The following is a 25,086-nucleotide window of genomic DNA, read 5'->3' as shown; positions in this document are numbered from 1 at the left end:
ATAATAGATTCAGGAAGTTGTGAAGGCTTTGGTAAATGGTGTAGCAGACAGGCTGAGGTTGCTTTCCGTGTTTCCCTGCATGTCACCCTCCATCCTCCTGTTTATCATTGTTCTTGTTAAAGCTTTACATTCAGATTTGCAAAATTTTGCATTTCAGTGGGTAAACCTGACTTTTCCTGTAGCAGTACAGATAAAAATCCCACAGATTTGCTGTCTGTACAGTGGACATTTTTCTTGCCCTTGCCTCCAGTGTTCTAATGGTTTGGATCCAGGCTGGGAGGGCGAGCAGACCCCACCTCAGTTCCAGCACCCTGTAGTGCCTTGCAGGCTGGAGAGCTGGTGCCGATATTCTGTGGGGACTGACAGTGTCTGAGAACAGGACTGGGATTGTGATTTAAATAAATGTTCGGTGTGGGAGTACGTGGTGCCAATCTTGCCCTGGAGAACCTTGTATGTGGAGGTGCCGGTGATCCACATGTCAGTTAACCCGACCAGGCCCAGGCCTCCAGTGTGTCCTTCAGGAATGTCCTTGGCCACTGCCTGAGTTCAGCTGGTTATAGGAGAGGAGCCTACAGGCAGCCCCCACTTGGTACTGGTGGTGACACCGCCTGTGTGTCCTTTCCTTTGTTCAGAAGTGCTGCAAGAAGTCTTCATCTGAACATCCTTTTTGTTTGACAGTGGAAGTAATGAATGACATTGTCTTCTTCCAAGAAAATCTTGTAATAGCTCAAATGACCAAAGTGGGGTAACTAACTCTTGCATGGGTGAGATCTGCACAAATTGTTGCACCCTCCTGTTAGGCCTGTTTGATGCTGCACAACTTGGGGTTCACAGCATCTGAAGGGATATGAAATTATCTATGCTATCCTCTTTCTTTATAGCATTAGCCCTAATAAATAGGATTTAAAATGAGACTTTACAGAGTCCAAGCACCTTTCTTACTGGGATGATAGCAAACCAGCACTTCCTGGTACAAAACACATACGCTTTGGAGTTTCGGTTTTCATTCTGTCAGTGAGGCAAGAATAATATCCTACCATTAAGTGACAAAGTCACTGAGCCAAAAGAGAACTTCTTTCAGACAGTTTGTATTTTAATTACAGTTCGAAAATTAACAACCTTTTATAAAGGATAGTGTTAGAAATCTGAACATTAGTTTTTACTTGAAGCCTGGTTTGTATTTGAAGGTCTGCATTTTATGACCAGAGCTTTTAACTTAAATCATAGTACTGGTAATCTGCAAGGTTCTTCAATACTGATTTTGACAGCTTGTTCCACTAGAATGGTGTATAATTATACCCTGTAACTGCATAGGTTATCAAACTTCAGAGCCAAGAAAATGTTTCTGGTTTGTAACTTCAAAGAAGGTGGCACATAAAATGCCTGGATTGTGAATGTCCATCATGGTAGATTTTCTTCCTGGCTTTTCAGCAATGTAACAAGCACTGAATAGTGGTTTCATTGGCCTCCACAATGAAGTGTGACTGTAGGCCCTAAGTTGTATAGAATAGTCATAACTCATTAGAGAAACTGCTAGATATTGATGGGATTGCTGTACAGGAATAGGGTGTATATATGCATTTAGCAAACAGAATTATGTATAAGGACATTATCTATGAACTGCATGCTGACTTCTTTGAGGGAGGGCAGCAGCAATTCTTAGGAAACCAAAGGATATTAACAGCCTGTTAATTAAGAGAGATGCTTCTCAGACCTAGTGTGAAATATGTAACTGCAACATATATGGGAAGGGAGCTGTGGTTCTTTCTTAAAGGGGTTGATTGTTGCTATAAATGTTGATTCTAACTACTTCTGTTTCTGTAAAATATTCAAGTAAGGACATTTTTTTACTTCTCTGGTACAATGGTTTTGGTTACCCTCATTTTCTCTGCACTGACCACCTGGCATGACTGTTATTCTGGAAATCTCCCCTCCCTTAAAACCTAGTGTCTATTTTAAATGTTTATATTCCAGCTCAACTGGAATAATCTATAATTCATGCTTATTCTGATGCTTTCACAGCAGGAATTTTGTGCAGAACTTTTCTCTACTGGATGGTTTTACTGATGAGCAAATTAAGATGACAGGAAAATATCTCTCTGAATCCTAAGCAATTGTCTAACAGACTTGTTCCCTCTCCCTCCACCACCCTGTCATTTCTGATAGTCTGCGTGCATGTGTGCAGATGGGTAGGGGAAACACAACTGACTTTCAGAGAAGTAAACTGAAACCAGGTACATTTTTTTCCACTTTAAGTCTGTCTTTAATGCTTACCTTTATGATAAGCATCCACTTACTTACTACTTATCCGCTGATGCTTCTTCCTACTACCTTTGCCCCATTGGGACCAGCATGTACTCTGCCTTTCCTCCCTGTTCCATCCCATACAGCATCTCCTATGGCTTCTGTGGATTTCTCCACTGAGTGAGATGTGTGTGCTGCTCTTTCTTCAGAAAGGCATCATCAAACAAGAGCATGGAAGTTCAGATGTACCCTGACAGCAGTGGGAAGAGAGTATGGCAGATTGCACTGAGCTGTCTGCCCCCCTGTTTTACAATAAGAATGTCTGGGACTAAATGGGCAGTGTCTCACCCGCTAATGAATTCCCATTGCTCTAACTGGTGGCTTTTCCATCAAGTGACAGTTGCGAGAGGAGTGGTGAAGGCATCTGTGTTTGAGAGAGTGCTGTTGATGAACAGAGACTTTTCCATTAGTTCTGAAGGCTGCCTGGCTGGGAAATGAGACTGCATTTGAGATGACGATGGGTGTGACTTTATATTTTGAATTTATGATTGCTCTTAAAGCTGGTAGGTTTTTTTAAAACAACAAAACTCTGCTGTTGGAAGGCTGGTTCTGATGAAATAGATTTGCATAAACTTTTCCTTGAGGGATAAGAAACACTTCAGAAAATGAAAATTACTCTTCTGTTGCTAAGGGCTGCAATGTCACTGGAAGCATGGTGATTAACATTAGCCCCTGGACACCTTGTAGCTCTAGAAAGCTTTGCATGTCTTAAACTTGTTGAAATAGCATGAAGTGTGGTAAGTGTCCTTTATATTATTTCGTGCTGAGCTTCTGATTATGACTAAGGAAAAGAAACAGGCTATGCTACTGTTCCAGTGCCTGAAGATAATGAAATTGAAACTTGCTACATTGTTTGGGTATATGGGTAACTTTTTTTTCTTTTTTTAATTTGCAATGTTATTGTTCTAATACTTGTAGAGAAAATTAACTTGTATCTTCAAAAACTACTTAGTTTGTGAGACCATTATTTTGCAGTAGATTTGCTTCCTATCTAGAAAGTATTTCATCAGTGTACCACAGTCAGAGACTTGTGTGGAGGCAGGCTGTAAATTCATGGCAGTCAAGGTGCCGTGTTAGGTGCAATGGCTGAAGGGGCTGGGTGCCAGTGGGCAAAACAGAGCCCTGCATGGTGTATAATCCTTGGAGTTAGCAAGGACCTGCCTATGCAGTCCATAGCCAGTCAGGTTGTCAAGTCACTGGTGCAGAACAGAGCACAGTCTGGCTACAGAAACCAGCCTGCTTGGTGTTCAGGCCAGTCTCCAAGAAACACAGGAATTCAAGTATTTTTTACACACTGATTCAGCTGCAAAATTTGCAGGGATATTGCATGAGGCACATGGAGAACACAAAGGCCCTGAGAAAAAGTGCCTCAGCTTGTGCATTCTCGATATGAAGCAAGACTGGTTAGCTGGAGAGCACCCTGGGCACAGACCTGGCTGTCAGTTCTCTCAAACACGACTCTGGGACACAGAACAAAGCCTCTGATAACAGAAATGAGAGCATTGCTTGGAAAAGATTATGATTCTGCTTATGTATTTTTTGGTATCTCTTCATCTGGTGGAACAGCTGCAGTTGCCACACTGTCTCTCTTAGTGTCTATTAAAGCATGACTGGCTAAAACCCAGGTCATTTTGTGCAGGTCACTAAGGATCAGCTTATCTGGGTAATAACTTGATTGATCGGTTTTATAAATAATCATGGCACTCATCCTGGAGTAATTGCCTGGTCAATTAGAAATTAAGAAATTGGGTAAGCAGATAATTTACTGAAATCAGATTTTTTTCTCTCCTGTTACCTGAAACATTTGCCTGCCTTTTGAAGCACTGTCCAATGTCTGGTAACTTTAGCTCAGATTAGTCCTGTTCCACTGAGGCAGTGAGCAAATAACTGCATTGTGATTAAGTCTTCCACAGCATAAGCTTGTGTTGTATACTGACGTGGACCCCAAGGACTTCGTAGACATTTCTCCCAGTAAGGTTGCAGAGAGTTTATATACGAGTGTGACAGCAAGCTAAGAGCTGTCAAGAGTACAGTTTGCACTGATGGAGTGCAAATTTTCTTCTTCTGCGACTGGTTTTGGAAAGGCACATGATTAACTGGGAAAAAGAAGTCAATATGAAAATCTGAAAGAACTCCCCCTAAAGATGATACATGTAACAAGAACAGTTAGAGTTTCAAACCTGATGATATTGCAACATATGTAACAGAGCACAGGCAAAAGCTAGCATAACAAAGCAGTGTCAGTGTGTTCCTGTAGTATTTTCCTTCTTCAAGACAAAACTTGCTATGCTCTTACTTCTGAGAGTGAAATGTACCAATGTGCCAGTGCTTCAGGAAACTCAACATCCCTAATGCATTTCTTCTACTAGACAGGAAAAAATGAAACACTAATTCCAGTATAAAGCATTTTATTTTGTTCAAGTTATCACCTTTAGTGAGTCAAGCCATACTGCACAGTTTCAACTTCTGAACAAGCTTAATTAAAACTCACTTTAAAGCTTTTTGGTTTTAAATGGGAAAGCTGTTTAATATTTTCTAAATGAAGCTTTATCATTAAAATAGAAGGAGGAATATTTTGTCATCCTGCTGAGACACAGAAGGCTATGACTTGCCTTGCAAATAAAATCTGTATCTGATCCCAGCCTCTGGAAATACCTAGCATATTCCATGTTAGCAGCATACATATAGAACAGAGCTTAACAAACTATCTGCAGTCATCAGCTTGAGCCAACTGGCACACACATTTGTTTACTAGCCAGAGGGTGTCAGCTCATGGGTCACTGTGGCTTAGTCATTAAGATTGCCAAAATAATGTTAGGTGGTCACCTGCATGTCTGCAGAGTTGAGATGGCTGCGTACATGCATCACAAACAGACCAGTTGCACCTGATCAGCCCAATAAACGCCAGTTTGCAATCTACTTGATTGGCTTTGTAGAACCAGCTTCCCCTTACAATTCTGAGCATGAGGGCAAAAAAAAAATGGATTATCAACACAGTCTTCCACCTGTTTGTCAGAGATTATTTTCCTATGCAGCATGTATGGCTGACAGAAGTGCTCTACTGAGGAATAAACAGAAAACAGCTCAAAGACAGAAACCAGCTCAAAGTACAGTTTCCCTGACAACACCAATAATACTGTGAGGCCGTTCATGCTCAGCTCTCTGGATCCTGGTCTCTGCAAGCGGTTCTTCATCTGTGGTGAAAACACTCAGGTCACAGCAGCTCTGCACGTGCGGCAATCTAGGATGCCGTCCACAAGGTGACACACGGGCGCTCAATGATGTGGCTTGCTGGGCAGGTGCCATCACCTTTCAAAGGAGAAAAACATACAAAATGTAAATCAGATTTGTTTTCAGGCTCTTCTTCCATTAAAGTAGTTTCTTACCCAACTAGGAAGAAGCTAGTTGTATTCCTGTCTGTTATTTTTAAAGAATAATAAAAAAAGCTGAAACTGAAACTGTTATTTGTTAAGGAGGCATGGGAAAAGAAATCCTAAATGAGAAAAGGAAAGAGTATTGTCTTTTTTTATAAGCTGTGCAAGAATCAGGTCACCCCAAACCATGGCATGTCAGGTATTGCTTAACAGGAATCTAAATGTTGCTTCCTGCAGAATCAACTAGACTGTAATAAGCTTCAGACTAGTGTGATACTTTCTCATAAGAAATTTTTTTTCAGTTGTTTCTGTCGAATTTGTTGAGGCGGCTGTTGCCTGTAGGCTTCAGTAGGAAATCGCACTTTAAATGCAGAGCCTAAATTAAAATCTTCGATGTGTTTTGTGTGAGAATGCAAACCAAAACCAGCATTCACAGCAAATCACTTGTGCTTTATGAGAATCAACTAATCTATCCAAATGGTCTGTAAGCTACCAAACCATTTGTTTGATAAAGTCTGTAATGTCTGAAACTTCTGAATATTCATTCCATTAATATAAGCACATATTTTCTACTTCCTGCTTTTTTTTCCTTTAGTACTAGGTCTTATCCTGGGAGTCAATCACAAAAAGTTGCTTCTAGTGGGTTTACATTGAAATTTCCTTGTCAGTCTCCATTCGTTCCAGTTTATAATAGTAAGTGCTTTATAACATCTCTTCCTTCTCTCTTGCCATGCTCAGTATAAAACATTGTAATGTTATTTACAGTTCATGATTCGAGCACAGCCAACCACCTCCTTCAGCTTCTAAATACACCTGTGTTCGGTCCGAAAACCTTCCTGGCTGTGTGGTTGACAGAACAAGAGACATCATAGATGCACAGCCTCTCACACACTCCCTAAATAAAACTACAGTACCGAAGGAAGCTCATTGGGTCCCAAACCTTTGACATGCAGAGCAGAGTGCCAAATATACAGATATACTCCCAAACCAAGGCCGCCTTGGGTTTCGACATCACCTGATAAATACAAGGAGGTTGTAGCATGGAGGGTGTTGGTCTCTTCTCCCAGGTAGCAAGTGATAGGACAAGATGAAATGGCCTCAAGTTGTGCCAGGGGAGGTTTAAATTGGATATCAGGAAGAAATTCTTCACAGAAAGGGTTGTCAGGCATTGGAACAGGCTGCCCAGGGAAGTGGTGGAGTCACCATCCCTGAAGGTGTTTAAAAGATGCTTAAATGAGGTTCTTATGGACATGGTTTAGTGCTAGAGTTAGGTTAATGGTTGGACTCAATGATCCTGAGGGTCTATTACAACTGAAATGGTTCTATGATTCTAAGTAATAAAACTACCTGCTCAAGGAAGGTGGCACTGGTGATAGCTTCTGCCATATGTTTCTCATCTGATTTTAAAAGAGACTTGATATTTTCCACCAATTCATGTATGTCAGGGCTTGTGCTGCAGGACTGCTCTAGGATCCACGACACAAGCTGCTTAGTGTCTGTGTAACACCTGTAGTCTATCAAAGATTGAGGTCTTCCCCTCAAAGCTCTTGCTCTCGAACTGTTCCGCAATGTGACAGTGCAGAGCTGTGGTTTTAGTTCGGTCTGTGTTGCAGCTTCACGATTGAGCGCTGGCCCTGAAGACAGAGATCAAACAAAGCAAACAGTCCACTTGGTTTACAGTGCCGTTCAACAAGTAACCCCTGAGATTTCAATCCTGGTTCAGTGACGATGCAGTACACAGTTTAACCACGTAAAACTCAAAAGCCTGACATGGTCAGGGCAGCACACAAGGCTCACTCTGTATTGGATTTACACTAGAGAAAACACCTGTGAAATGAAGTAGAACATGGCTATGGTTGAGTGCATATTACATGTCAAAGGAGGGACATTTCTGGGAAAGCTGTTTGCCATTTTGTGTACACAATTTCCTTTCTCTTTTGCTCCTATTCTGAACAGACCTGAAATGAGCATTGAATGTTAATGTTAACATACAGTTATCCAAAGCAGGTTAAGTCAAGCTTGAAGGCTTTTATGATCTCTCCTAAACTTCCCATTATTACTAGTCAATATGCTGGTTACAAAATATCTGAAAACAATTGCTTGTTAAGCTAGAAGCTAATAACACTACAAAGTGGAAATGTCACAGGGGAAAACAAAACAAACAAACAATAATAATAAACAAAAAACCCCAAACAAACAAACAAACCACTCAAGAGGCAGCAGGGAATCAATTCCACTGCCTTTGGTCTAAATAACAATCATCAATTTTTGGCCTTTGTAAAAAAAATTACTGAATGAGAACACCTACAGGTTGTTCAAAAACCACTTTAACGTTGGCTTTATGCCAACACAATACAGGAGGAGATCCAAAACTTTCCAGCAAGAAGAGCACTAACTAACTTGAAGCAGCTTCCATTGCAGCTGAGTTCCCTTGCCACAGCACCCATGTATTTGGCTCTCAGGTCCAGTGCTGAGCAGACCTAACTTTATCTGCACCAAGCCTGAAGTGCCCAAATGCTTCTGAACAAAAGAGTCTCTCTACAGCAGAAATACTCTGCTCCACTTTCACAGCTCTGCATAGGCTCCATGTCATGTAACTATTGCTTCAGCAGCAGATTCTCTGGGGTGCTGTAGTGGAAGTTGATGGGAGGAAAAGAGGAAACACATTGTGTCGCAGACGTAAAAATATTCCACACAATACTAAGTGTAATCCAGCACACTCCCAATAGCCAAAATAAATTGTTGTTACTAACATGCTGCCTCCCCGCTTGCATTTTGTGAATGCTCATATGTATCAGCACCTACTATGGGGATTACAATATCCTCTAATGAAAAAGACAAGACTCTTGACTAGTGGATTTTTAAGACTGTCAACAGAACCAAGGACTCTTCAGCCACACTAGCAGTTTTCCCACAGCAACTGAATTAGATCACTGACACTATAGTAGCTGTGACAAACTTCATTGGCTCTTCACTGTGGGGTTTTTGTGTTGAGTTTTTGGTGGAGTTTTTTGCTCATTTTAGCTTGGTTTCTGGTGGTGTTTTTTTGTGGGTGGTGGTGTTGTTGTTTTGTATTTTGGTTTTTTGAGATGCTATGAGGAGCAAGAAAAGGTGTGCAAATTTACAGGCTAATACCAAACACCCAAGCTAATTTTGCTTTAAGTTGCTCACATCAACAATTACCCTTGCAAGCTCTCAGATGCCAGTGTACAAATACACTGAGAAATCCTATGTGTTCCCTCATCATCATCTTCCAACACCCCTCCCGCCTTCCCAAACCAGCAGCACCTGTTACAGACCCTGTTTCTAGATGTGAAAGCCTAAAGACCAGCAAACCTGAGGTAATGGGTGGAGAAAACCTGGTGAAGCACAAACTGTTTGCTGTATGTCGGTACTGTTGGGAGACAGCAGCTGATTTCTGCAGGTACTAGGTTCAAGGTACTAACCTTCTGACGAATGTTCTTTTAAGGATTCATTACATAAGCTCTGATAGAGAAATATCAAGTCATCTTGAAGCAGCCAGCGGTGCAGCACAGGATCACTTTTAGACCTTTGCCGCACAGGATGGAAGTCTCTCCCACGCGCAGGCAGCAGGCTTGCGTTCGGAGGTGAAAAGCTCACTCTGCTGGAAGACTCAGGAATTTCTTCACCTGAGTAACCAGGAATAGTGAAAGTGAAGGAAAAGCAGTCAGAATAAAGCAGATCTGTACAAGTTGTTATTAGGGATTATTACTGTGTTTGTTTGGGTTTTTTGTTTGTGTGGGGTTTTTTGTGCGTGTTTGTTTTAGTTTGGGTTTTTTTGGTGCTCTCCCCAGACAAAGGTGTAACAATTGAACACAAAAGCCCAGAGCTGCATGTATGTGTGCATATGCCCACACTCACAAGTAACACTGGTCTAAAGCCTGCTTAAACATTTGCAGAAACCTATTCAGCCTTATACAACTGGAGTAGCTAAAAAAGAAAACCACCCCAGCTTTGCCAAGTATAAACCTCATATTAAACTATCTGATCAAAAGAGCTGCAGCTTTCTTGAAGAGAAAATTAAATTTCACAGAGCCTGAAATCCTCCTGCACATAAGCAGTTGTACCAAGATATGACAGCACGTGGTCACACAGGTCAGTCACTGTTTGCAATTAGGTAGCTCTTAAATTAGACACCAGTCCCTGTAAGGGAATTAAAAATCTTGTTTCATTAGGTTCTTTATGAAATTAACAATTTTCCTGAATTCTTGTGATATGTTTCATCTTCCCAATTAATCAACATTTCTCCTTTTCCTTAGAGTGAAATTATATGCTGCGATTCTCACAACTGCTTTTTTTTTGCGTAGGACAGGATGAAGCTTTGTATTTTGCACCAAGCCTCATTCCATAACTCTATCTGATAGCAGCTGGCATATTATAGGAAACAATGTTCTTGCTCATGCAAGAGCCAAAAGCCAAATTAATGCAAGCAGTCTCTTATTCAACAAATGGCAAATGTTTGTGCTGTTGCTCCAGCAGAAACGTACCAGTGACTGAAGCATTCAAGAAAGTTATGGCTTGGATGAAATGTACTTGTTGAGATAGCACCTCATCTCCCCCACAAACACAACCTAAAATCTCTAAAGTGAAGAAACAGTGACACGACCTACATAAAGCAGATACCAGCCTGGAAAGTCAGGAAGCAGGACACAGCAACAAAGCATGGTGGACTAAGAATCGCACAGGATTAAAGAATTCATCACCAATATAAATGTTTTAACAGCAGTGGAGCTGTGCTAGCAGTCAGTCCTGAGGTACAGTGCTGCTGGTACTCTGGAGAAGTTTGGTGGTTTTTGTTTTGTTTTTTAAATACTAAACAGATGAATGAACCAATTTCATGATCTTGTGATAATTATTCATAACATTAATGTTTCAGATGTCGGAGTGATCACTGGCTTAAACTGGTGTGTACTGGAAATGCATAAATGATGATACAGAGCAGCTACCAAGCACTCCCAGCCATCAGTAGAAGGTCATGTGTTCCTTCTGCAGATGGCAGGGAAAGTCCCATTTTGCCTGACAGGAGTGCTTTTGAATTTAATAAAACAATTTTAGCCAGCACAGAGAAGCTTGCAGCTCCTTCTACAGCAGGCAGCCAGGATTACCCCAATTCTGCTGACAGACAGTAATGTGTGGGTTTATTTTCCATTGGGAGCTACATTTAGCTGATCAGTCTTGACAATACTGAGGGAATCACAGCATCATACACAAATGCCCTGGCATGACAGAATACTGGCATAAACCAATATTTGGCTTTTATTTATAGACCATTAACTCTATATCAGATGAGACAGGCCATGGAGTTACCCTGACATAATCCCAACACATCCCCTCATTTTGTATTTCCCTCCTACTGTGGTTTAAACCCAGCGGGCAGCTCAGCCCCACACAGCTGCTCACTCACCCCACAGCGGGATAGGGAGGAGAATTGGAAGCACAGAAGTGAGAGGGCTCATGGGTTGAGATAAAGACAGCTGGGATGTGAGGAGAAGACAACAAAACAAACCAAAGGAAAACAAGTGACGCAAAAGCAATTTCTCACCACCAGCTGACTGATGCCCAGCCAGTACTTGAGCAATGGCAACCCTAAAAAACTTCCCCCAGGTCTGTATTTTTGAGCATGACACCGCAGGACATCCCTTCTTTGGTCACTTGGGGTCAGCTGTCCCACCTTTGTCCCCTCCCAAATTCTTGTGCACCCCCAGTCAACATGCTGTGGGGGCCACAGTGAGACATGGAGCATGTGCAAGCACTGCTTAGTGAGAGCTAAAACACTGGTGTGTTATGAACACTGTTTTGGTCACAAATCCAAACCAGCACCATATGTGCCATCCCAGCCAGACCTGGTGCACCTCCCCAAATATAAATAAAGGACAAGATACTGCTCAGCATATTTCCATTTCTTAAATTCACTGCCCCTAGGAAGCCTTGGCATCATCTAGAAATAGTAGTGTTATGTTTCTTCATTAGGAATCTCACTTTCTTCATTACCCAAATTTAACAGCCAGACTGAAATTTAAATAGCTCTTTACAGACATTCTTATTGAAAAGGGAAAAAAAAAAATAAAAGGAAATAAAAAGAAAAAAGAGAGAAAAAAGTATGGACAAACCAGTTAAAAAGATCATGAGGAGAGTACAATTTATCACATGTTCAGGTCTGCTTGCTTACAAAGGAAGTTTTAAAATACAAACAATACTTCGAACAATTACTCATTATGGCTTTAAAAAAAAACCCAGGCAAACAAAAGAGTCCCCCCTCACCCCCCCCAAACAAAAATACCCCTTGACTCTCCTTCACAACAGTTGCATTTTCTATAGTGTTCTTTTCCTGTTTTCTGTTCTCATAACTTTAAGCAGTCACCACGCAGCCCTGTGTTTGATATCTTACTTTCTTTTGTGCTCAAAGTGCCCAGAGACACCAACAGTACTTTTATCAATAAATCCTTGAGAATTAAATTTTTTGCTACAACTCTTCTGAATTTCTTTCTGGTTATCACAACTGATGAGATATCAGAAGTATCCAATTGCTTGTTTTCAGAGGTTTCAGATAGACTGCCAGTGTGTAAGGGAACTTTGAAAGACTTATTATCTGGTCAAAGTATGGGTTTATGTAAATGATTTTTTTTTCCTGCCACCACTCATTAGGGACAGTTTCGACTGATAAACTTCACACCAAAGTTTTCCTATAGCTTGGGAAGTAGGCTGGCAGAGGAGAAGCCACAATCAAGTAAAAGATTCGGGGCTTCCCCTCTGACCCCAACTGTCTTTATTCTCCATATTCTTGGGGTATGAACATAGTGCAGTCAAGGCACACTGCCATCTGTTGCACAAAAGACAATCTGCCCCATAATAGCAAGTTCAAATGAAAAGCAGAACAGATTTTCACCACGGATGTACTGGAAAGTCTGCCTGTGACTTACCTGGGAGCCAATAATGTTTAACTGCAAGCATACACTGCAGCAAAGATTCGGCTGGAAACAAATTGGAACCGTTTCCATGATTTTTCTAAAATGATGCTGAGCAAACCTTGATGTGGCCTCTACATGTAGTCTACCTATGTCCTGTACCAGTATGCAGAAACTAATTAGTAATTCTTCCAGTGCAGGCTGAATAACAGGGTAATTCCCACATTTAGCTCAACACAGTACAGCATTATTTTATCCTTTTCCTATTTTCATCAGCAACAAAATGTCAACAGGAACCATCATGTATACAAAACAAATGGAAGCACTGGATTTTTTTTTTTTTTGGTATCTTAAGAGCAAACTTTTTATGTATTTTAAACATTAATCCTTGTTCCTACTGCCCCAAACAGTCATGTTCTGTATATCTGGTTTGCAATATGGTGCGTGTCTTTAAAATATATAATAATGCTGCTGCTACATTAAGTCATCTGGGTTGGGTGGAACTGTTCTAGACAAATTTTAAAATGTACTTTTTACCTTGAAAGGCCTCCCTGCCACTCACTTGCCCCAATTCAACAACTTCCACGCCACTTGCTTGTAGTGCACTTTCCTGGAATAAAACAGAAAAGTTGAAAAATTACGAGCAACCACCTTTTTTCTGGTACTTTCTAACAACTGCAACATCCACCTTAGAAAGTGAACACTTTTGCTTAACTTCACAGCACCTATGTGATACATGTTTAATCCCACTGCAAAACCAAGACTAGTGAATGTCTAAAATTAATGTTCATCATTCAGGTCAGCCAATTTTATCCTGCTGAGTGTTTTTTGAGTAGAAGCTCCTGTCTTCTGAAAAGACCAGTGAAAAGGGATCAGTGAGCACAGCAAAACTCCGACCTACTCCCACATGGGAGGAGTACAGGTATGGACAGGATGTTTAGCAAGGAGGCAGCACAGATGTCCTCTAGAATAACCAGCAACAGGTATGCTTCACAATTAATTTTGCTCCTTCTCCCATGATCAGACACGGTTTTCCAACTGGGTAAAACTTCTCTACTGTAAAGGCAAGTGGTTAATTAAAATCTGTGAAATTAACAGCAAGCCACATTTGCAATCAAACATATTCTCCTGTTATTCTAAAATGAAAATATACTTGACTTACTTCACCGGTGTCTCAGTGCAACCTTACCTTTATAGCGGAATAAACAAGTTAGGCTTGAAACTCCTGTGGGCCATACCTGCTCAATACTTTTCTGGCTACAAACAGCTTCGTAAGGAGGGGGTGGGTCCAGAGGGCAGAACACTTCAATGCCTTTGATTCGCGCTCCATATATGTGGGGCAACGGAATCACACCAGAGCCCAGCATCCTGCAACAAACAACAGTGAGCGGCTCTGTCAGTACGGCTTTCCAGGTGCAGGAAAACATCACCAGCTGCCAAACTCCACCGGCTTTCCTGTGCCAGCTCAGATTTTGGGATCGCAGTCGCAGTTAACAAACTTGATGTGAGCTGCAAGAGATCTTCCCAGAAGGTGGCAGGAAATTGCTCCTTGGGCGGAGGCAACTCTCCAAGGTGTTCACCAGAGAGTCTTCGGCCAGTACTGTGCCCGGAAACCCATTTCAGTTTTACTTCACAGAGATACAGTTTTGTTTCAAGAGATTCAAAGGCAAGTGGTAATTTAAAATGTGATAGCCTAGCTCTGACTTTTGTGAACAACTGAATTCTTAATTATAACTGAAATTCAAGATACTTACAACCGCATGTTTTATGTTCAGATATAGCTGCAAGGAAAAAGGCAAACTCAAACTAAAGACTGTTTTTGCGATGAAGCTTGCTAAGAATATTATAGTTGATCAATTCATGAAGGCTTGTATGAGGCAAATGTACCTCATGGTTAACCTTACTTGGCAGTTTTGAAAGACCTCTCTGAAACCTTAAATACAGCAGAAATCCCAAAGACCTTTGGCTGTATCATCTTCCTACTACAAGGTAGCTCTGAGAGGGAAGAAATCAGAACAGTGCCTGAAGAAACTCTTCTTGGCAAATGAAAATTTGATAAGTTTACACCACCCCATTAACACTGGAACAAAGTGTGGTGGTTGATGGCAGAGCTGCCGAGGGGACCCTCCTTACATAATCTTTGGAGAAGTGTATGACACAAAGACTCTCAGTTTTTCCCTGCTTTTTGTTATGCTTTAAATTGCTGATTTGGTACTGAGCAGGAACCTCAAGCAACACACCAAAGCCCAGGTTTTCCTCTTGGGACCCACACCAGGCTCACAGCTGTCACTAGAGGATCTAATCTCTATTCCCTGACACTACAAAGCAATGTTACACAAGAGCAAGTTCTTCCTCCCACAGTTTAGACTTCTCTGGATACTGAGGTAACAAAGGTGACTGGGAAAATTATTTTCTTGTAAGCCAAGACAAAAGGGCAAAGTGAATGGAAATGTTTACAGAAGGCTGCTTACAGAGGAAAAGAATAAAACTTCCAAAAAAGAAAACCTGGAAGCACATTTGTGAAGGCTCCTGTCAAGGTAATGCATGGAAAAATCTGAGGAAAAGAAATAAAATATTTTGATAACCGGTCATTGCCTTTTCAGCCTTAAAACTGGGAGAAATATAGCATGTTGAAATAGTTTTTAATATCAGGCTATTTCATCTTCCCCTAAAAGCTTCAGAATAGTTTTGATAGGACTTTGATAGAGATTGATGCTCCGTTGACATTACTTCTTTAAATTTTTCCACTATGTTTATGCTGAGCTTACATTCAATGTAGGCCACAAAATTATACTTCTTGAACCCTAGTTCTGTTCTTAAACATGACTGATCTGGCCTACACAGCTCAGTCACTCATTGAAAATTAATATTGCATCCAAGCATCATATCATGTTAAAATGTTTTAGAGAAGATGCAACCAGAAAAGCATTCCTTTAAGTGCCTTAACACAAAATTCATTTCCAGGATGTGCACATTTTTCAATCTGTTATTAATCTCTTAATTTCCACTCTCTTTTTTTATGTAAGCAAGGCAAACACTTCTGCTAGTCAAAAAGCCAGCAGCTTTTCGAAGTGATGATACAGATAGGTAGGAAAATAGGAGTCAAAGCTTTTTCAGGGAACCCCACTGCCAAGAGAACTCCTCCGGACTGTGGGGAGACTTCTGTCCTGCCGCTGGTGAGCAGGACACCAAAGGAGGAAGGCACATCCTCAGCCACCTCCAACTCACCATTTGCACTTGTACCTCAGCCCACCAGCTGCATCAGGGACTTGGCCTCCTGGAAACGTCAGTGTTTCAACAGCAGGAACGTGTTTGGTGGTTAAGAAACAACTGTAAGCAGCATAGAGGTCCAATTTGAGACACACCATGAATTTGAGAATACACGACTTGGATAAGCAGATTGGCATTTTGGCAAACGCCTCGAGTTCCCAGATGGTACTTTAAGCTGAACTGGGGTAGATTTCTAGGTCACAGGCAATTGGTTTGCTGCCCCACATGGATCACCTCTTCCCTTACGTTCAAATGCCTTATAACACTTTGTATTTTATTCTTCACATAGGAACTCAGCTGTAACTGTTAATGTTGTTGCGCCAATCTCGAAAAATAACTTAATTGCTGTTTCCTTATTCGTGAAATAACAAGGTTAGAGGTAGAAGCTGACCAGACATTTGTAATGTTAGCTTGTTTTGTCTGCTACTAAGTAAGGCAAATGTAAAAGCTTTTCCTTGAATAAATGAACAAACCAGTTAACTGACTTTGCTAGTGGTGCCTCTGGCTCTTTAATTTAAAGGGTAGAGGAGAACAACTCCCCATTCCAAACATTTCCTTGGCCCATGTTTTGATCTCCGCAGTGTTTCCTTTTTCAGAGGAATGTATCTGTTTTGGAGTCAGCCCAGGAGCAGCTTGCAGATGGTGCTTCACCACCCCGGATGCAGCTCCTGTCACTCCCCTTTCACACAAAGGTTTTGGCTGCGGGGTCCACGGGATCTTGGCACAGAAAGCCAGGCCATGGATGCAGCGTGGTTTTAAGGCTACAGACTGGGCAGGGAGAAAAGGGTGAAGCATGAGGAGGCTGCTTGGGAAAAGGCGAGGTCCTACCTCAGCCATTCCGTGGGAACCCATCACATCTACTCATCTGCCAAGAGTGGAAATTAGGTCTGTTCATTGCTTTGATTTCTGCACTGCTGCATGACTATCCTGAGTACCTTGACACAAGCAGTCTGACTTCAGAAAGATGTCACCATCACTTAAATGTTATTATCAACAATTTTTAGTGTGATCACAGGCAAGGTAGCTACCCAATATTAGACCACAGAAACCTTAAATACTGTTCAGCGGCCCCTACTGTGCTGAAAATAGACAAAAGGAATACTGCTACCAGGACAAAGATAACTATCTAGAATGACAAGCCAGACAAAGAATGACAGCCCCATTTTAAAGCAGGGGAACTGTGACAACCATATTTCAATAAATACCTTATCTTCCAAAGAGATCATTGCTCATCTCATTCTCTTCTCATAACTAGCTTGAACCAAGGCTCACATGGGAGATTTTTAGTAATGTTTGGAATTCAACTCCAGGTTTTGGCATTTTTGATGACTTTTTAATTCTAAAATCTATTCCTGTGCTATGTTAGTGTGTTGGCAGTTGCACTTTCCTCCCCCACATGGCCTGAGAACTGGTGTGGCGGTTGCACTGGTGACTGCCCATCCCCTCTCAGAACTGGGGCCTTCAATGGGCAGTTAACGGCTCTTTGTGAGACCCAGAGTCGCTGGGCAGGGTCGTCAGCAGAGGAGGGGCCCAGAGCGCCCACAGCCCAGGGAAGCTGAGAAGCTTCTGGAAGGCCCACACTCGAGGGGGCGGGGGGTAGAGAAGCCGAGAAGCTTCTGGAATGCCCACAGCCAGATCTGAGCAGACTATAAATGGGGTTCCCGCCGGCGACCCCCTTTGTGTGGTCTCCTCGGAGCTGCGGGTCTGCCATGTTGCCGGATACCTCCCCTTAGACAGAGAAGCCGTCTGAGGTAACCTCCCGGGATGGGGAGCGCCTCACCTCCGTGTGTGGGTGAGTGATAAATTACTGAATATATGCTTTAGTAAGTCCTTGCCTGGTAGGCAAGTGTAAATTCCTCGTCTGGGGCAGACGAGTGTAAATTCCTGGCTGCAGTAAGCTGGTGTTTATCTATTATAGGCAAAACGGGGCAGAGAGGGCTCTGGTTTGTTTTTCTTGTGAGTGCATATATGCACGCTGTGGATCCTCATTCTTATTTCGCTGCACCCCAAATAATTTCCTAACCTAATATCCGAACCTTTATCTTATGTTATCGGAGTGCTAGTCCACCTAAACTTATATTTGGGATGCCTCCATGACAGTTAGCATTTTCTATGTAATCTCAGGATCTGTAACTACCTTTGCAAGGACCACAGAGTCTTGAAAGTCATGCACACACTATCCATGATGAAACAGTGAAATAAACAAAACAGTCCTGCACACTGAAAAAAGGAGTTTTAAACAACAGTAGAATGATACTGTCTGCTTGAGCATCATATTTTATGTATAAACATTATGTGTTCACAGTAGAACAATGCACCCCACGTGAGTCATAAACTAATAAAAAAAGAAAACCTGCAAGTTACTGTGAAGTGTGTAACCACCTGTAGAATGAAGGATAACAAAACCCACAAGTCATCACTGAATTGCAAGAAATATAGACGCTAGTAAGTACCAGTAGAGCAAAATAACCAAGTGGATGCTTAATGGACAAGCTACGTGATTTTTAACCCTATTCTTATCGAAAAACAAACAAAAAAAATCCACCAAATTTACATTCAATGTTTCATAAGACTAATTATGTGCAAGAAGGCAGCCTTCTGCAACGTGAAAATTTTCGGCACATTTTCACTTGCTCACAAGAAAACTCATGCAGCTATGATTTTTTTCTCCTCCAAATCCTTCTTCCCTGATCTTTGTTGCAATGAATTTAAAAAAAAAAAAAAAGTGGATAGGGGAGATTACTGTGACTTGTGACTATTCTCCTTTTCTTTCTGATATGTGAACTCATCCTCCCAGGCTCACTTTCAGTCATCCATCCCACAGCTGCCACTGCAGAGAAGCCCAGCAAGAACTCCAGGTGCAAACCGCACCTGACCGCTCGCACCCACGTACCAAGATAAGGGTAGTGATTACCTGGCCTGGCAGGACAATCAGAACATACCCTTCAGACAGCCCTAATTGCCAAAGAGGGAGAAGGAGAACTACTCCAGCAAGAAGGTCTGGAAGGGTGAGACCCCTGTTCTGGGGTCTCTCTTGCATTACCTTACCAAGAGGTTGTGCCTGGCTTTCCATCACTGCCCCACCTGCGCCTGACAGTATTGCAGCCGTTCTCAGATATGTCAAATTGCAGTATTTCTCTTACCTGAAACAGTTCCTCCAGAATCTAAAGTGAAAATTCCCAAATTATTCCCCTAACCCACCCTGTATTTATGCCCCCCCAACTCAACAAGCTTTTTCTTCTTTTCTTTTTTTAATTTCCTAAAGTCACCGACCTTTCTCAGTTAACAACAGAGAAACAGAGAAAATGGTCTTAAAAAAAAAAAAAAAAAGATGGCCTTGTAATGTTTCCAAAGACATTAAAAGAAAGGAAGAGAGTGTAGAGGTTTACCTGTGACTGCTTTGTGGAGTACAAGAACAAAAAGTTGAAAAATAGGAGGGAGGTGGCACAGGTGGGACAAAATCATCAGGATCCGAAACGTGATCTTGGTCTCCAACCTGAGACTCATCCTAATCAAATGAAACGTCTGTTAAAAACCTTCCAAGATAAAAAAATTGCTGAACTGTGTCATCTAGTAATACTGTTAGTATTGCTGTTTATAGCAGGCAACGCCTTGCACACACTTACTATGCAGGATCTTCTCGTTAGAAATATCTTTAAGTAACGCAGGGCAGCCGCTGCCAAGCAAACCGTGGTGGTGAGAGCATTCAGGGCACAAAGGGCAAAGAGAACTTTCTGAAGAACATGAAGATTATGGAAATTAAAATATTAAATCAAGGTATTTGTGAATGTCAAAATAATAATAATAATGATAATAATAATTATAATAATAATGATAATAATAATTATAATAATAATGATAATGATAATGATAATAATAATAATAATAATAATAATAATAATAATAATAATAATAATAATAATAATAATAATAATAATAAACTAAAACAAACACAGAAAACACAAGAATGACCATGAAAATTACTTTTTAAAGACATATGTGATGAAGCCTTCAGGACAGGTAATCTCCAAGATTGGATTAATTTGCAAAAGCTTGTTTTGCCATGTTATGTGTCCTGACAGGGAGATACAGAAGGGTTTAACACCACTCAAACGTGATTTGTGGTCTGTCTATGAATCCAAGAATTATAACCTTCCTCTTAACTTTACTGTGGGAAATCCGGATGTGAGATAATCACCATTTAAGAAACACTAAAGCAGTTTTATATTTGAAGATGATGCTGTTTGGAAGATGCATTTTAGCAGTTTGTAAACCAAGAAAGTCTGAGAAGATCAAAAACCACTAAAGGCATCAAATAATCAGCTAAAATTTACTCCATATTTACCCATGTAATCTTGTCTGAATTGAACTGTGATTTTGATTGCATAAAACACAGAGAGGACAACAGCTGCACTGGTCAAAAGCCAGAGATGAGTAAAAAAACAACCGACCAAAAAAAAACCCAACACTAAACAAAAACCAAACCTGTTACAGAACCATAAAGGGCTCTGACCAGTGTGGAAGACCAGAAAATAACAGGATTTTTCACTAGTAAACACAGCAGTCACCTGAGCACTGCAATGTTGCACAAGTGTGGACACGATCAAAGCAGTCATGTTCCGCGTTGTGCTCAGGGTACCTTGAGAAGAAGGCGAGCAGCATTGCATGGCTTCACATGGTACAGCTTCAGTGCACTCTCTTCATCTGGGCATTTAGTTGGTTCAGACTTTTCACAGCAAATACAAATCTTGTCTTCACCTTTTTCCACCTTTAAAAACACAAAACTCCACTTTTGATTTATTAGCTCTTTTAGGTAACATTTTAGCTTGCATAATATAGAGCCTATGTGTTAAACTATACCTCTGAATGCAAAGCAGACTGTAAATAGAGTAGTAAAATGGAATTTGTACAGTTTGGCACACCAATGATTTGTGCATTATAAAGCTATATTACGCGCACTTCTTATTTGAAAAGAAGCATTACTGATAAACTCAAGACATTTAAATACAACTAAGTTGCAATCAAAGCAGCACTGATTATTAAGCAATATTATTCTATGCTCTTTCAAATGCATCGCAGCCTGCATTCTTTCTTTGGCTGATGTATAAGCCACTGTACATGGAGTGTACACATTTTCTTTGACTCGAGTATATTTTGCATCTCTATGGATGGAATTAAACCCATAACTATAATATCAACCCAGCCAAATCAGTAATAGTTATATCTGCACAACACTATGGCTTGTAAGTTTCAAATTAATGTTGTTATCTTAGTTTTCAAGTAGAAATTCAGTGTTTCTATATCTAGAGATAATCAGGGGGTTTAGCTGTCAAACTCTCTAGAGTCATTGTGTCAAAGGTCTTCCATCCACATAAGCCACTCTACAGAATAATTTATGATTTCAGGAACACCTTTCAGCTGTACCCTATGCTTGCAACCACAGAGGGCTCCAAAATTCCTGAAATGTTTAACCATCCCACCTGGAATAACACTGATAGTTCTCAGTGCTGCTTTGGTACATTGATATTGGTGAATCTAGATTGCTAAAGTGTTTGTAATCTTGGACTCTCACTGTAATACACCAAGTGGCTTGTTAAGGAATCACCAATAGTTCTTGAAGCAATAAATGAACGAAAATAAATATTCAAAGATCTTTCCATTAACCCTTAAAGTCCTTCAAGCCTTTATGCATGACCATCTTTATCACCAAGTGACCCTGTATCCTTCAATTTCAATTATTCCAGTTTCTTATTCATTAGTAGACATTCTTCTACTTCCTATGACACCCATTTGAGAAAAATATTTTGCATTGTGTCCTTTCTTGTGCAGATTGCTTCTTCCTCAACTAGAAGATTTCTGAAAAGCTAGTATGATTTACTCTACCTTGATTTTTTCCTCATAGTTCTTGCTGTAAGGTATCAATGCAAATTGTTCTCACCAGGTGATGCAAACTAGGAAAAATAATCCCACCCACAGATTATACTGAGTTTTTGTGCGTAGCTCACCAGTACCCACTCAAGCTTTTTTCAAGAATTTATCTTTGTGACATTACTATAAAAACTTTTTATGCTAGTCCTTAAATGACTATGATATTAAAATCAGTGTATAATGCTGGCAAAAGGGATTTTCTGAAGATATGTTTGGAATTCTCTCTTACGTGTCCCCATAAAATTGTCCAGAAAGCCTTGTACCAAATCAGCTGTGTCTTCAGACCCTGAAGTCAGAGGCCAGCTCTCCATGAAGACAAACAAAACCATTTCAGGGCTAAGTATGCTCTTCTAACGACGAGTAAAACCTTTCTAAAATGTATCATTTTGGGGTCTTCAGCTTTAGGAATCAACCTGCTTATGAAAACTCCAACTCCAAAAAACCTGGTGTTTAGGAACAAAGATTCTGTTGCGGATTTCAGTGAGTCTGTTCACAATTTGAATTGAATTAAGGCCTGCAACAGAGATTTTTCTTTTTTCCCCACCATGCTCTAGCTGCATTATTTGCATCTCTACATTAGACTATTTTGTGATCCCAGCACATCAAGCTTATGTGGCATGCCATGAAGAAATAACTGTAAATCAGTATGTCTGCTCACCACATCACATCCAAGTATACTGGACACAAACTGGATGCCTTGACATCCTAATACAAGTCCAGCCACGTTCAGCAGAACACAGATGATTGACAGCAGAACAAACAGGTTAGCCTGGAATGGCAAAACAAAGTTAACAGCAGTGGGAACAGGATCACCAACCTGACTCAAGGAACCTATGGCAGTGCAAATCCCACTCCCAAACTAGAAGCTGGGAACAACACTTCCCCCCAAGGGTGTCTTATCTTAATCCGGTAAATGGTTACTCCAGACATCTTTGTCTTTTCTCTCTCCTTATTCTACACTAGTTGTGCAGTAATAAAATACAGGCAACTATTGAAAAGTACAGGCAGCTGAAGGTTTTACTGGAGTGCAAAATACAATTTGCAAGCCATCCAACTTCTACTGTATGTCATATCTTTCTACTGAGTTTACCTCTCAACACATTTAGATCAGTAAGAAAACTAAAGAGCAAACATCTTAAGACAACATTCATTCTGCATAGAGTTTTTAAAACTATTTTGCAGCACAAATAATTGAAAACTATTTGTCCCAGTACAGTGAGGACTGAGACACTTAAGGGACTTTGATTATACATTTTTCTTTCCTCTTGGCTACTAAACCAGAACACCTTCATTTGTAAATAAGACAATACCTTCAGTTTACAAACTATCTGAAAGACCAGCAATTGAGGGAGTGATGGAGCGCTTGAAAAAGCACAAGCAAAATCAGTGGATGAAATGAAGCCCTACTTTTCACATATGCCCTTACAATCTGCAATCTGTGCTTACTTGAGACTTGGGATATGGATTTTAGACACATGTAAGAACTTTTCTGTTCCCAGATCATATGTGCAAAATTTTTCTATACTTCAGGAGAGAGTACTATGGTAAGACTACTATTTTAGAGACAAATAAAAATAAAGGATCCCTCTCCTGACATGTTTAAATTTTAAGTACTCCATCCTACAAAGCAAATATCAGGTCTTCAATGTCCAAAAGAATCCTTAATAACAATCTGCTCACTCAGATTCCTTTGTATCAAAATGTTCTAAATTAAAAATGCAGGAGATCACAGAAAGCTGAGGAAAATAAGGAAATAGTGAGGAACGCATGCTCAGTTCTGCTCCAGATAGCTTTACAGCAGATCCAGCAACAAGGACTTCCTAAACATGCACAAAGACTGCAATCACTTTCCAAATGAGTTTAACTGACGTACTATGGTTAGCTACTTAGGAAGCTGGACCAAAAATAAATCAGAGCTGTTGCACCAATTATGACACAGTTTACTGAGGTTCGGGGAAAAATAATCACTCCTGAATGGACAAGAGCAAAAGAACATTACTGTGCAAGCTCATTCCTTAAATTACACCACCTCATTACTAGTAGGCTTTTCAGTAATTTACCATAACATTATCACATAAGCTATGTTTTAACCTCACAAAACCCCAATAATTAAAGTAGCTATAGTACTTCTCTGAAGAGGACTGGGACTATTTTGTCTTCGACATACTGAGAACAATCAATATTAAGAGGAATGATATTTTCTTCTAGCTTTATAAATATCACGAAGCCACGAATAAGAGGTTTTTAATGTCAGTAGGCACTCTGCATGCCATTTATTTTTCTGAATAAGCACAGAATTTTTTAAAAAAAATTAATTATTTGCTCAGTGCTCAAATGAATAAAAAATTATCAGGGGGCTGGAATGGTTGTCCTATGAGGACAGGCTGAGAGTGGTGGGTTTGTTCAGCCTGGAGAAGGCTCTGGGGAGACCTGACTGCAGCCTTTCAATATACAAAAGGGGCTTATAAGAAAGGCCTTATAATGGGACCTGTTGCAACAGGACAAGGGGTAATGGTTTTAAACCAAAAGAGGGGACTTTCATGCTAGACGTGAGGAACAATTTTTTTTTTTTTTTTTTTTTTTACAATGAGGGTGGTGAAACATTGGCACAGGTTGCCCGGAGAGGTAGCAAATGCCCCATCCCTGGGGACATTCCAGGCCAGGCTGGACAGGGCTCTGAGCAACCTGATCTACTTGAAGATGTCCCTTCTCATGGCAGTGGGATTGGACTAGATGACCTTTGAGGGTCTCTTTCAACCCAAACCATACTACGATTCTATAAGATCCCCAGATCCTTCTCTGCAGATCTGGTTTCCAGCAAGTTGTTCCCCAGAGTGCCTTGGTGCCTGAGGTCATTTCCCAGCATGGGCAGGGCTTTGCATTTCCCCTTGTTGAGCTTCATGAAATTCCTCTCAGCCCATTTCTCCAGCATGTCCAGGTCACTCTGAATGGCACTTGGTATATCAGCCATTCCTCCCAGTTTTGTATTGCCTGTGAACTTGCTGAGAGCACACTCTGTCCCATTGTACAGACCACTCTTTAAGATATTATGCAGCCCTGGCCCCAGTACCCACCCCTAAGGCATGACACTTCTGACCGGGCATTGTGCCACTGTTCACAAGCCTCTGGGAAAGATTGTTCAGCCAGTTTTTAATCCACCTCAGTGTCCACTTATCTAACATATACTTCATAAGCTTATTTTATAAGATACATTCTCCTGTAGATGCAAATTTAAACATCTTCTCCATCACTGCTCACCTACAAGTAAAAGCAGGTGTTCTACT

General features: G+C 40.8%; 1 protein-coding gene across 2 annotated transcripts in view; it reads right to left on the bottom strand.

The window, feature by feature from the left end:
• Nucleotides 1-4,702: 4,702 nt before the first annotated feature.
• ENTREP1 (endosomal transmembrane epsin interactor 1) overlaps nt 4,703-25,086 on the bottom strand; it is a 31,312-nt gene continuing 10,928 nt past the window's right edge. Inside the window, exons 3-11 of one of the 2 annotated variants that reach the window (XM_065656397.1) lie at nt 22,461-22,571; nt 20,514-20,642; nt 19,501-19,608; nt 19,264-19,382; nt 13,843-13,972; nt 13,142-13,214; nt 9,125-9,328; nt 7,026-7,312; nt 4,703-5,613 (exon numbers count right to left, since the gene is read on the bottom strand). In XM_065656397.1, the coding sequence (XP_065512469.1) occupies nt 5,407-5,613; nt 7,026-7,312; nt 9,125-9,328; nt 13,142-13,214; nt 13,843-13,972; nt 19,264-19,382; nt 19,501-19,608; nt 20,514-20,642; nt 22,461-22,571 (1,368 nt within the window). In that variant the 3' untranslated portion in view covers nt 4,703-5,406. The remainder of the gene's footprint in view (nt 5,614-7,025; nt 7,313-9,124; nt 9,329-13,141; nt 13,215-13,842; nt 13,973-19,263; nt 19,383-19,500; nt 19,609-20,513; nt 20,643-22,460; nt 22,572-25,086) is intronic. The other variant, XM_065656398.1, reaches the window with a different exon arrangement.

This window comes from Caloenas nicobarica, chromosome Z (assembly GCF_036013445.1).
Source record: "Caloenas nicobarica isolate bCalNic1 chromosome Z, bCalNic1.hap1, whole genome shotgun sequence".
Lineage (NCBI taxonomy): Eukaryota > Metazoa > Chordata > Aves > Columbiformes > Columbidae > Caloenas > Caloenas nicobarica.
This window is presented reverse-complemented; position numbering and strand designations above follow the sequence as displayed.